Genomic DNA, 13464 nt, shown 5'->3' with positions numbered 1-13464 from the left:
AAAAAAAAAAAAAAAAAGCCAGTGATTGGAGCGTAATTACCCTCGCCAACCGCCTGTAACCACGGCGGCCGCCACGCCCCGTTTCCTGGTCTCGCCCCTCTCCGCCCACGACTCTGGCCCCGCCCCTCGTCCCAGGCTGCAACGGAGGCAGAGCCAACGCCTCGCGGGCTTCCACGTACGCACTCCAACGCGTGTCCCCGGAGGAGAACACATCCGGGTCACGGGAGCCGGTGTCTCAGGCTCCGCCCCTTCACCCCCCCAAAGGCTAATCCCCACTTCCGACCCTCTCAGGCCTTTTCCGCTTCTCTTTTACCTCCCCAGGTGCGCCCGTCTGCGCCCCTCAAAGGAATCCGGAGGGTCGCTCTGATCCCGAATCTCCCACAGGCGTGAACCTGCTGTGCTGTGTATCTTTGCGGGGTGGCCTGCGCTGAGGCGTGCCGCGCGCCGTGAGTCCGCGCAGACCTGACCCTGCGTCTCGCAGCTCGGTTGAGGCCGCCGCCGCCTTCTCGGGATGCCGCGGCCGGGGTCCGCGCAGCGCTGGGCGGCCGTCGCGGGCCGTTGGGGGTGCAGGCTGCTCGCACTGTTGCTACTGGTGCCTGGACCCGGCGGCGCCTCTGAGATCACCTTCGAGCTTCCTGACAACGCCAAGCAGTGCTTCTACGAGGACATCGCTCAGGGCACCAAGTGCACCCTGGAGTTCCAGGTATCAGGGGCCTAGCAGTCCCTGGGCCCCAACTCGTGGCTCCAGGATTGGGGGTGTAACTTGAGGGATGGCACTTTCCTGTCCGTGTTTCCCCGTTCTTAGGCTAATTCAAAAATCGCTTCTAGGTAGCTGATGCCCAGCATTTGACTTTCCTCTAATAAACGTTGGGTGAGAGATGTTAAGACCGGGAGTTAAAATATATGAATTCCAGAAATGCTCCCTTTAGCATTTCTTTCCATTCTCATTTTTAAGGCCTATTGAGCTTTCTTCCTTAAAAGATTCCCTTAAAGAAAATCATTTATACTCTGTAGTACCCAGTGTCAACCTTCTACTCTCTAATCCACACCTCCAATTTAATTGGATTTGGAGTGCTGCCAATGTCTAACTTCATTGCTTTTCAGTTTTACCAATATTAGGACTGTTGGTTAATGCGGTCCCTGTCATTGGAAGAGCTCCATTACAGGTTGAACGGCCATTTGCCAAGGGAGTTGTAGAAAGAATTGCTGTGATAAATGAGAGGCCCCTTCTGATATTTGGGATTATATAAAAAAGAAACTTTAACAGAATGTGGTTTATTCGGTTGGTTAGAACAGTCTTTACTGAGCTTCAATTTTGGTTGGTAGGCGCATTTAACATTTGAGTAGTTATTGAATACTAGGTGCCAGTGGTACAGAAGTGGTCGAAACAGATAGGGTCACTGCCATCATTCATGATTCCCCTCTCACCCTGCTTTTCTTAACTGGTATCTGCTCATTCATCAGAACTGTGCCTTAAGAGCAGTAAGTAGGATCCATGACGGAAGGCTTCCTTTGGAAAATTATTTCAAGCTGAACTTTAAAGGATGAGCTATATACACCTTGGTAAGGGAGGAGGGGGAATAGCCTGTGGTAGTAGTGAACACTGAGAATTTCAGGGCCATAGAGAGAGGTCCAATATGGTTGGGAATAAGGAGCCAGAGCAAGGGGGTCAGCAGGGGCAGGCCAGATAGTGTCTTGCTGACCATGTTAAGGATTTGTTTTTCCTGAAAGTGTAGGAAGCCATCAGAGGGTTATAAGCAGTTCAGTGATATGACGAGAATATTCTTGGTAGCTGCATTAATAATAACTTGTGCAGGTAGAGAAGTGGTGGTAAGATGTTGCAGACTGGATGTGGAAGGCTGATTAGGAGGTTATTGTGGTGGTCTAGACAAGAAATGATAGTGGCTTAGAGTAGAGTGATAGCAGTGGGGTAAATGAAAAGTGAAAGGATTGGAGAGAAGGTAGTAGGTAGAATCAACAGGACTTGGTGATGATTTGGCTATAGTGGGTCAGGGAGGGGAAGCCAAGGATGACCCTTAGGCTTACTTACCTTCATGGATTAGCACCAGGGGACAGAAAAGAAGATAGCAGGAATTGTGATAAAAAGTATAAGCCGACATTTTCTTTGTTTGAATTTAATAAACATTTCCTGGATTTTTGTGTATGCAGACTCAGTGATTAGTGCTAAGGATACAATGGCTAACAAATTAGCATCTGTTATGTGTAGACAGTATGTTAAGCATTTCAGGTATGTTCTCAGGAAAGCCCGATATGAAATTGTTATAGCTCTTACTCCTTTTTTACTGATGAAACTGAGGTTTAGATAGGCTAAGATCCAAGGGCATAAAACTTAGAAGTAGCTAAATCAGTAACGCAGTCCCAAGTTAAATTCTTAACCACTTTATTATACTACCTCCCAGAGACTGACTTTGACCTCAGAGAGCTTACACAGACATATATAGTCATAAAATGTTAAATGCAACAATAAAGGTACACACTAGGTATAGTGCTGGCAGGAGACAGAAGGATCATCAGGGGACATTTAGCTGAGGAGCTGATGTTAGAGGTGAGTCTGCAAGATAAGTAGCCGTTGCTCTACAAGGCGGCAGAGGAGAGAAGAAGGGGCCCTAGGCAGATATGTTCATGACAGTTACAGCAGGCCTGAAATTAGCCTGAGCTATATTGCTAACATTTGTGCATGGCATTGAAAATACACTGAATAATAATAGTTTTGTGACTATAGTTATATGTATTAATAGTCACAAAACTATTATTATTAGCTTTAATATAAAGCTATTATAATAGCTTTGTGACTGTGAGTCCAAGGGCTTTGGGGGCAGTTTGTACCAGTTTGTCAACATTATTTATTGGTAACAATGAGATTGATGATTTGCTCCTGGTCTTGATGAGACCACACCCCCAACCCAGAGCTCTGTTGTTGAGACTAGCTGCATAGGAGGAATATGCCTATGTGACCAGCAAAATATTTAAAAATGCAATCAAGACTCCATTTTGGGTTCCTTGGTTCCAGGGTGTTTTCTTTGCACACTTGGGTGGTTCCAGATCTGAGAGAGTATATGTCTGGCCACAGACCTAACAAAGGGAAGCCAAAGGAGCCCTCACCTGACCTTTTCAGATCTCTTGCTGTGAGACAGCCTTTGGCTGTGATGTTTTATATTCTTTTCCTTTTGGGACTCTTTTCAGTCCCAAGTTAAATTCTTAGCCACTTTATTATACTACCTCCCAGAGACTGACTCTGACCTCAGAGAGCTTACATAGACATATATAGTCATATAATGTTATAAACTGTAGATTTATAACATTATAACCTACAGTAATAAACTGTAGATTTGCAAACACTGTCATTTTGATCCCTGTGATTCTTCTTTAGCAAACCCTGTTGAACTGCACTGTCAGTGCAGATGTAAAGCAAAGACTTGTTCAGAGAATTTCTGGTAGTCTGGTATTTTAGGAACATAGAACGAGTAAGGGTGTGAATAAAAGAGGTTCTGAAGCTACCTGGGAGGAAGAACATGTGAATAGTATACCATTGTTAAGAGGTTTAGATTTTTCTGCAGGCCACAGGTAAGTATCAAAAAGTTTTTAAGTGATTGCTCAATGGGGAATGAGGAAAGATGGGGAGATTGGCACCCCTTCTTCCCAGGAGACATTCGGCATCATTTTAGGAGAAGGGCAGCTACCTGCATCTAGTAGTTAGAGACCAGGTCTGCTGCTTAACGTGTCACAGTGCACAGGACCATACAGCCTCCTACAACACAGAATTATTCAGCTCAAAATGGGAATAATGCCGAGGTTGAGAAACCCTGAGTTCGAGGGAGAAGATATTGGGTAGTGGGAAGACCTTTTAGGAAGTTGTGGCAATAGTCCTGTCTGGATTGTGGTTTCGGAATGCGATGAATTTGAGAGAGGCAAAAAGATTGAGAGATTTGTGTGATCATATGGATAGATAGGGACAGTTAGTTTGGGATGATCCTCAGTTTCAGTAGTAGGTGATTGGACAGGTTTAAAGGGATACTGTTAAGTGAGATTACTTGTTTTAAGTTTGGTGGAAGAGAAGTGGGGTGATGATAAGTTCTGGTGCTATTCGGTTTGTATGTATGTGTTTGATTATTCAGAATACAATGGTCAAGTACGTATAATTCAGTATAGCAAAATGAAGTTATTATTTTCACCTGGAGAAAAAGTTACTGACTTTTTGGTGAGGATGGGGATTGGTAAATCCCCAATTGATAAGACACTTTTATATCAAAACATTTTATCTGTATATTAACATTTACATATTTTTACAGTTTCATAAGTGCATAATTATTTTCATTAGATTATCAAAATGATATGTAACATAGTTCATTAGTCATCTTCTCTCTTAAGTGAGAAAAGGTCGCACAGGTCACAGATCCTTCTTTTAAATCCAGAGTTTGACCTAGAATGTCAGTATGCTAACCAAGCGAGTTCAAGGTTGAAAATAACAATCTTGTGCTACCCAATCACATGGTGGTTTGGGAACCCTTCATTCAACCCAATGTCTCTTCCTCATCATCTCTTTCACAAGTGTATATGTTCACTCTGTTTGTTCACCTCTCTGCACTCCCTCTTTCTTCCTACTCAGTTCTTTCTCATGTAAGGAAGCCTTTCTCTTTAATCCTTTCCCCCTTTTGTCTCTTACAATACTTATCCAGTTACCGCAGGAAAAATCTCTCCCTCCTCTGTACAACCCAAATGGCTGGAATTGTAACTGATTAAGCATAAGCCGTTGAAAGTAGTTCCACAGTTCTGTTCAGACTCATATCACCTACCTCCAGGCTTCCATTCAGTATGTTTGCCATTAAGTACTGGCTTTCTAGATAAACAGACTTGTTGTCCTTCATGTTATTTTGTTTTTGCTTTAATCACAAGAGTTTCAACAATATTTTATTTAATCAGTTACGTGTCTCTCCTGAAAACAAGGTTGTAAATGATTATATACTTTTAGAATAGCCCACTCCATTACTCAACTTATAGTGTAGTTCAAAACAAAATGTATATCAAATTCCATATAACTGACTATAAAAGAACTTAATAAATGCAATCTATTTGTAATTTGGCAGTAAAATGAGCTTAAGTTCTATGATAGAAGTATGAATGGGGTGTAATCCTAAGGATTGGCCTACCTTGTTACTTCACTGTGTGTGTGCTTGGATGATGCTAATAGGAAAGTGGGTTAGAAAATTTTCAGAAGGAAAATATTGCAGGCAGTAAGCTTAGAGGTTAAGAATATGACTTTGGAGTTCAAGTTCTGCCTTTCCCACTTAATTTAGATGAATAGTCTTGAATAGGTCGCTTATTTAACATCAGTTTTTCAGTCTGTCAAATGGAAGGAAAAAAAGTATATTGTAGGGTTGCTGGGAGAATTAAGTGATCTAATAGATCTACATTAATTAGCACAGTTGTCTGGCTAGTTCAAAGTGAATAAAAGTTGGAGAAAACTTGTTCAGTTTCTGTAAAGTTTAGTTGAAGTAAAATCTCCCAAGTTCCATCCACTGGTGAAAATTTAAAAATGTAAAATTGTCTGTGATAGTAAAAGTCCTTTGCCCATCACCTTATTGCCATTTTAATAGGAAATCTGATTAAATCTGATTAATTTTTCAAACTTTTCACAGTGATTTTTTTTTTTAATCTCTTACAGGTGATTACTGGTGGTCACTATGATGTAGATTGTCGATTAGAAGATCCTGATGGTAAAGTGTTATACAAAGAGATGAAGAAACAGTATGATAGTTTTACCTTCACAGCCTCCAAAAATGGGACATACAAATTTTGCTTCAGCAATGAATTTTCTACTTTCACACATAAAACTGTATATTTTGATTTTCAAGTTGGAGAAGACCCACCTTTGTTTCCTAGTGAGAACCGAGTCAGTGCTCTTACCCAGGTAAATAAAAAAATCAGCAATATAATGTTGGTATATTTAAAAGGAGGAAAAAAGCATAATTTAATATCATGCACTAACTGATGAGCATGGAATTTTGAGACTGACAGTCTTTAAAATCTATCTTAATTCTTACATGTAGGCATTTCACAGAGAACTTCAGACTTTTGTAGTGAAAAATAATGTTGAAAGATTTTATGAACTTTTAATTGTAAAGAGAAAGAAGCATTAAAATAAGGAGGAAGATCACTAAGGTAGAAACATCAGTGGTAAAAGAAGTTTGGGAAGGCTGAGCAGTGTTCCAATCTTCTGAAGCATTTTCTTTAATCCCTGAAGGAATGTTGCTGTCATACTCAGGAGGCTGGTGTAACTGAAAGCAAAATGATGCCTAAATTAGTAGATAAATAATACCATATCATAGCCTTTATACCATTACTTAGTGTTACTCAAGCTGCTGTAACAGTAACTTGTGCTGTACCTTTAGGTGAAATATTGAAGATTAATGGTAAGTCATCTCACAAAAATAGTTACAAAAGCTAAATTCAGATTTATTTTGGAGAAATAGAGAAAGTGTAAAAAATTTAAACCCAGTGAATAGCTATTGCTTAGGTGATGAGGACTGTTTTATTTCTAGTTCAAATACAGCAAAATCCAAAATGCTTCAAAATCCAAAACTTTTTTTTTAGCTCCAACCTGATGACACAAGTGGAAGATTGTTACATCTGATCTCATGACACATCACTGAAAATATCATATACAGTTGCCTTAAGGCTGCATGTATAAGGCATATATGAAACATAAATGAATTTCATGTCTAGACCTGGGTTCCATCACAAAGATATCTCATTATGTATATGTAGACATTCCAAAATCAGAAAAAATCTGAAATTCAAAGCACTTCTGGTCCCAAACATTTTGGATAAGGGATACTCAACCTGTATGGGCTTAGATCGTATCTAAAAGTTACTCAATTAGGCATGAAAAAGAATTATTTACGACTTACTCGTTAAAATCTTAAACTGGTATTTTAGTGTTCCCAGGTTCTATTTAGTCTCTTGGCCAAAGTCATGGTGAAAGAAACAGCTTTAAGAATGTGTAAAAGCCTTAATTCATAAACCTGTTGTTAGAACTAGCAAGATATATTCAAATATTCTTAATTTTAGAAATGTTCTCTTTATTTTAAGGTCTTGTGTGAAGGACACCTTGCTTTGTAAAATGATATTTCTCTGGGGCCATTACCTTAACCTGTATCCATTCCTTCATGAATTTTAACTTGTATAAGGTGGCTTGTTCTAAAAACCTAAGTGGGTAAATATAAGAAATGAATGGTAATAAAGCAGTTAATATCATACCCGTCTTTATCCATGCTACACGTTTTATTTTTCTCAGTCTTATTTTTCTACTTTCAAAAAGATAATGTATCATATAATAGGGATCGTTATAAAGCAACTTTTCATACTTTAAAATTGAAAATTACCAGCTAGTAAGTTCAGAACAAAATTACCAGCTAGTAAGTTCAGAACAAAATTACCAGCTGCTAATGCAGAATAAATGATAAGAGTTTTACTCTCACGATTTTTTACCTGTTGATAAAATGATGGATTTAGAGTAGGCAATGATCACCAGTCACTACTAAAACCATTAAGTAAAAGGCTGATGGGGAACTTTATACTGAGTGGATCAGACTGAATGATCATTCACAAATGGAGAGATAACTAGACATTATGTGCCTTATGATAATATGCAGTAAGAAGTACACAACACTGACTACTAGACGTTCCCACCCAGAACATTGCACCTGAATTCCATCAAGTCTCTAGCTCCAAATGCCAGTTTACAAGAAATACAGAGGATAAAGGAATAACATGGGAATGCAATCAACAAAATCCAGGAAGTGGGAAATGCCACAGGATAGGGGTAGATGGCAAGGAAAAAAGGAAAAACAAGGAAGAAAGCCTAAAGATTAATGAACACTTACATCAGCCAAATGATTGTGTTAACCTTACTTGGATTCTTATTTGAAAACCAATTTTGAAACAATAGGGGAAATTTGAACACTATTTCCTGACTTTAAGGAACTGTTTTAGATTATTTCATGTGTTATAATACTATTGGGGTTATGTTTTTAAAAAGTGTTATCTTTTAGAAATAAAGTATAAAAGTATTTGTAGCTGAAGTGATAAAATATCTGACATTTGCTTTAAAAATAATCGGGGAATGTAGATGAAGCAAGATTAGCCATGTGTTAATCTTTATTGACATGGTGGGGGTTCATTGTACTTTTCTCAATACTTTTGAATATATATGGAAGTTTTCACTGTAAAAGTTTTTTAAAAATCACATCTCAGGCCAGGCGTGGTGGCTTACGCCTGTAATCCCAGCACTTTGGGAGGCCGAGGCAGGCAGATCACGAGGTCAGTAGTTCGAGACCAGCCTGACCAACGTGGTAAAACCCCGTTTCTACTAAAAATACAAAAATTAGCTGGGTGTGGTGGAGTGCGCCTGTAATCCCAGCTACTCAGGAGGCTGAGGCAGGAGAATCACTTGAACCTAGGAGGTGGAAGTTGCAGTGAGCCAAGACTGCGCCATTGCACTCCAGCCTGGGTGAAAGAGCGAGACTCCATCTCAAAAAAAAAAAAAAAAAGTCACATATCAAAAGTTGTAGAATGCATGTAATTTAATTTCTGTGATTTTCTCTAATCCAGTAGTTCTTAACCCGTACCCCATGGACAGGCTTGAAGGAGTTCCTAAACATTCTGCATTTGTGTCAACTCCTTGCCTTTATGTGTACTTTCCAGGTGAAGAATCCTTGGGCAATATGCCATTTTGAGAATATAGAGAAAGCAAAGAAATCCTAGAAGCACATCTCTCTGTAGCTCCTCATCACAAATTAGGAATCATTTTAGCACAGTTTTGCAAATTTTTCATTCCTAGGGGCCTGAACAAAGCAAGGACAACAAAAATATTTGACTCTTCTAATAGGTTAATGCAGTTTGTTGGCCTCATAATTTCTTACATTTTTTAAAAGCACTTTTAATAGAATATTTTAATAATTATTCCTTTCATATTTACTTTGGCAGAACTTCATTAAACATTATTTTCTAATTTCTATAGTCCTTAACTAAAATTAAAACAAACTTAGATTTGTATTTAAAACTTTTAATACAGGCTTGTTGCATAAAATAATAATAAAACATATATTTTACCACTAGGATTAAGTTTGCAGCAGTAGAAAAATATTAAACCATAGTATACAAAAAAACTAGTCATTTAACCTTTCTCAAAACAGATGGTATAATAAATGTATAAAAAGGCAAGCTGTTATCAGCTAAAGGCTCACAAATTGATTACACAGTGAAACTGAAACTTGCATCCTGTTGGGAACATACATATTGGTTTAGTTGACTGGCATGAGGGAAAAGGCTGATTTAACAAATAGATAAATGTAAAAAAAAAAGTCATTCCTATTCTGATAGATCCCTTTCGGATTTAAAAGTTACTAACGATTTTGATGTTGTGGCTGTTTTAAACATAGTTCAAAGAACTTTGACTAATTCAGCTTTTTTTTGTACTGTGCTTTGTTTATTTTTATAGATATTTGGGCTTTGACTTATATTCTCATTGGTGAGCTCACTGCCATTTTCTTCCTAATTCTTCTTTAAAGAACTTGGGCTGGAAATTCTGTAGTCACCAACCTTAGCTGATAAGTATTTCTGCTATTGTTAGCTTAGTGTTCTATCTGCCTCCTTACTGATGCCATGGCTGTGACATCTCAGTTGGGGAAAACAGCTGCTTCATGAGATCTCTAGCCTTAACAGTTGTCCCAGTGAAAATGAGCAGGGGGGTTTTCATTGCAAGGACAACTGGCATAAATGTGTGAATGAATGCCAGATTAGTAGCATGTTAGTCAAAAGAGGAATTGAGATCAAATTGAAAGAAAAGCTGAATATAATAGATGAAGTCTACAGAAAGTATCACACATACTGACTGAAAATATTTCTCTGCAGATGGAATCTGCCTGTGTTTCAATTCACGAAGCTCTGAAGTCTGTCATCGATTATCAGACTCATTTCCGTTTAAGAGAAGCTCAAGGCCGAAGCCGAGCAGAGGATCTAAATACAAGAGTGGCCTATTGGTCAGTAGGAGAAGCCCTCATTCTTCTGGTGGTTAGCATAGGGCAGGTATTTCTTTTGAAAAGCTTTTTCTCAGATAAAAGAACCACCACAACTCGTGTTGGATCATAACTACGTTTTGAGAATTGATGCACCATTGCCACTGTAATATTGCTGTCCTCTAATTAATTTTAGGTACTGAAGAACTTAATATTGGCAACATTTTTAAATCCTTACTCATACACTTGTTGGGAGGGATGTACAATGCATATTCCCAAACTGTGGAAAGGACACCTTTTTTTATTTGTAAAGGTGGAAAAACTTTGGAACTCATTTTGGGCTATTCATGTTAAATATTCAACACCAATGATCTACTCTGTTCTCAGTTGTTTATATCTACTCTTCGCACACTAAACTTTGGTATTTTGATTCCTTTTAACCATTTAAGACTACTTTTCTTATAGGTAGTTGATATTTTAAAAACCTTAGATTTAATGTCTACATGTGTTAGGGAGGAAGAAAATTGCCTTTTAATTGTTAATAAGAAAACCAAATGTGATGAACTGTAGCCCAAGCCCTATTCTGCACTGTTCAATTTTATGGAGGAAAAATAAATCTACCATAGGAATGTTAGTTAATATTGATATATCATGGTAAAATTTATTTCTCACTAGCTTAGAAAATGTCAGACTTTTGTTTTTGGGGTTTATAATTTAAACCAGCTATGCTATTTTTTCATAAAGGCATTTGTAGCACACAGAAAACAGTAGTTTCAGTAGTGCAAAAGAGTTTATACAGGCCTTAAATATCAGACTGTTTGTAACAGGTAGAAATATTACAGAATAATTTAAGACACTACAATGGGGGCAAATGAAATAGGAAAATTTTTAGTGAGTTACCCGTACTCATTACATTTTCAGTGCTTTTATAAGGAAAAAAGGTGATATGTTTAATTTTAACATTTTAATTGGCTGGCTCTTGCCCTTATATGACTTTAATGTCTGTGAGTCATTCCCAGCTTAAATTAACAATTGTTAGTATTAGTCTCACACATAAGTGCCATACATTTTATCCTCATGGGTGTGATGCACTGAAAAGTTAGTTGCTCTCCTTTTTTCTTTCTTTTGTTGTGCATATTTTATTTCTGTAGTTTCTGGTTAGCTACCCTAAAGTGATTTAAAAATTTAGTATGCTATGTGTTTCCTATTTGGTAATCTTCATTGACTTTTCTTTAGTTAATGAGTATTAAATAGTGCATATTCTGTAGACTATAGGGTTTACATTGTGTTTGCATCTTATAACTTGTACAGATTGAGCTGATTGAAATAAGATATTGTTCCAAGTATTATCTGATAGAATACAAGATGATTCAAAATTATATAGATATTTAAAGCTTTTCTGCTGTTTTTTTTTTAATTGCAACTGCTTTTCTGCCATGCCTCTCTTCCGTACCCAAAAGTGATCAGTTCTGAACAAGACACGACTGTCATATTGTAGAGACTTTGATATGTGATACCATAGAATACTGATTGGATAGCCGTCCTAGTCACTTACCAATGCTGACTAGAAGTTAACTCTTAATTCTAAGCTATCTTAAAATGCATATATATACTTCTTGCATGGAAGAGCAAAACAAATTCAAGTTGTCATGCCTGATAATTTCAGATGCCACAGTATAGCAAAGGGTGAACATGTTTTCAACCCTTTAACTTTTTACGATGTTTGAAGACCAGCTACTCCTTAATATTTATCAATGGATTAAGAAGTTTAAGATTTTGCAGATTTATCAGTTTGGGTTTTTGTACTGAAGTTGTCTTGCGGCTTTGCAAGTGTCCCTTTATATTTAAATTTGAAAGTTGTAAGCACTGATGTTAATGTGATTGATCAGCATGGGCATATGTAAAATGTCCTTTTCTGGTTGCCTCTCTATGCTATTGTGTTCAGATACTTATACCATAATTAAACAGTAAGTTATAGACTTGCTGAGTTTGGCATAGATAGTGCACTCATTTAATCTGTGCCTCTCAAAACTTCAGAATATTAGCATATTACCACAAATAATTTTTGGTGAAACTATTGAGATATTAAAATTTTTGAAATCACTACTGTTACCTGTTATAGAAAATAGTGTGGGCTTAGTCTAGTCTCTGTGTAACTGGTTACATTTTGATGGTTGCCTATACTCAACTGGATATGTGTATGTAAATTAGAAAATACATACCTATCCAGACATAAATGCTAAGTAACATTTTTTTTCTTCCTCCAACTACATAATTTGTAGCTCATCATTTTTCCTTAATCCTTTCCTAACTTGTTGCAGCAGTTTGAATTTCCCAAATATTTATGTTTGAACATAATGGCTCAGAATACATATTTGAACATCATAGTTGTATATATTTTTAAAGTAGAATAAATAATGGAAAGCAACTTGATATACAAGTTTATACTAAAATTTCAACTGTGTGAAGATACATTTTAAGGTATTACTTTGCTAATAATCTACACATTCTTTTTTCTATTAAAGAAACAAATGGTTTGTGGTTCACAGCTTTCATCCAAGCTTGGTGATAATCAATTTTGAAAATACAGTGGACTGAAAAGCAAATTTATTCTTTCGAAGATTTCATTTAAATCTCTGTACTATGCATTTTTGTTTCAGTTTGTAAATGTGTAACATTTATAGTTAAATAGGACAAAGCAGGCCCTATGACTATTGTTTTCAAAAAATTAATATATAAATAATTCAGAGGGGTTTTTCATTTACTTTTGAAAAGAAATTTCTTTAACAGGATTGCACCTATCAATTTCTTGTAGAATAAAAAAAAAATCTTTCAACAAATTGACTTTACTTGTTTCTGTCAGGATTTAAATCTTTCTAAAGCTCCTTATAAACTTAAAGCCTAGAGTACAGTTCTGTAATGAGAGTGATTATTTATTTGGTATTTTATTAAAATATCTGAGGGACTGTCCAAGAAAGAAGGTGAAAGAGAAATAACCACGTCTGTACTGCCTAATTTGTAACCTTCTCTTGGCATTCCTTACTGAAAGTTTGTGTAGGTGAAAAGCAGTTAAATCATCAGTTGCTCTAAAGAGGTCTTAATTTTTAAGTAAATTACCTTTAGTTTGTATATTACCCAGTTGTATCAGTGTTTTTCTTAATAATGTAGTCAGAGGGGACAGTCTGGTTCCTGGGCACAATTCTCCAAAAACAACAGGGAAATAACTATAAATATAGGTTAACATTTATTGAATGCCTACCTTGTGCTAGGTGCTGTGCTGAGTATTTGTATTGACACATTTAATCTTTGCAATGATTCTATGAAATAAAGGTATTATTTCCATTTTACAGATGAGGAAACTGAGGAATAGAGGGGTTAAGAAATCTCATATCACACAGTATATTAGCAGAGTTTGAATATGAACCAT

At 37.0% G+C, this 13464-nt stretch overlaps 1 protein-coding gene across 1 annotated transcript; it reads left to right on the top strand.

The window, feature by feature from the left end:
- The first annotated feature begins 200 nt into the window (after positions 1-200).
- Positions 201-13173, top strand: TMED7 (transmembrane p24 trafficking protein 7). Its single transcript, NM_001204309.2, is given in 3 exon segments — positions 201-703; positions 5684-5929; positions 9934-13173. Coding segments are annotated over 3 exon segments (675 nt in total). The 5' UTR covers positions 201-511; the 3' UTR covers positions 10171-13173.
- Positions 13174-13464: the final 291 nt, after the last annotated feature.

The sequence above is a fragment of the Pan troglodytes genome, chromosome 4 (genome assembly GCF_028858775.2).
Source record: "Pan troglodytes isolate AG18354 chromosome 4, NHGRI_mPanTro3-v2.0_pri, whole genome shotgun sequence".
Taxonomy (NCBI): Eukaryota; Metazoa; Chordata; class Mammalia; order Primates; family Hominidae; genus Pan; species Pan troglodytes.
The sequence above is the reverse complement of the archived record's forward strand: the minus strand, read 5'-3'. Positions and strand labels throughout refer to the sequence as shown.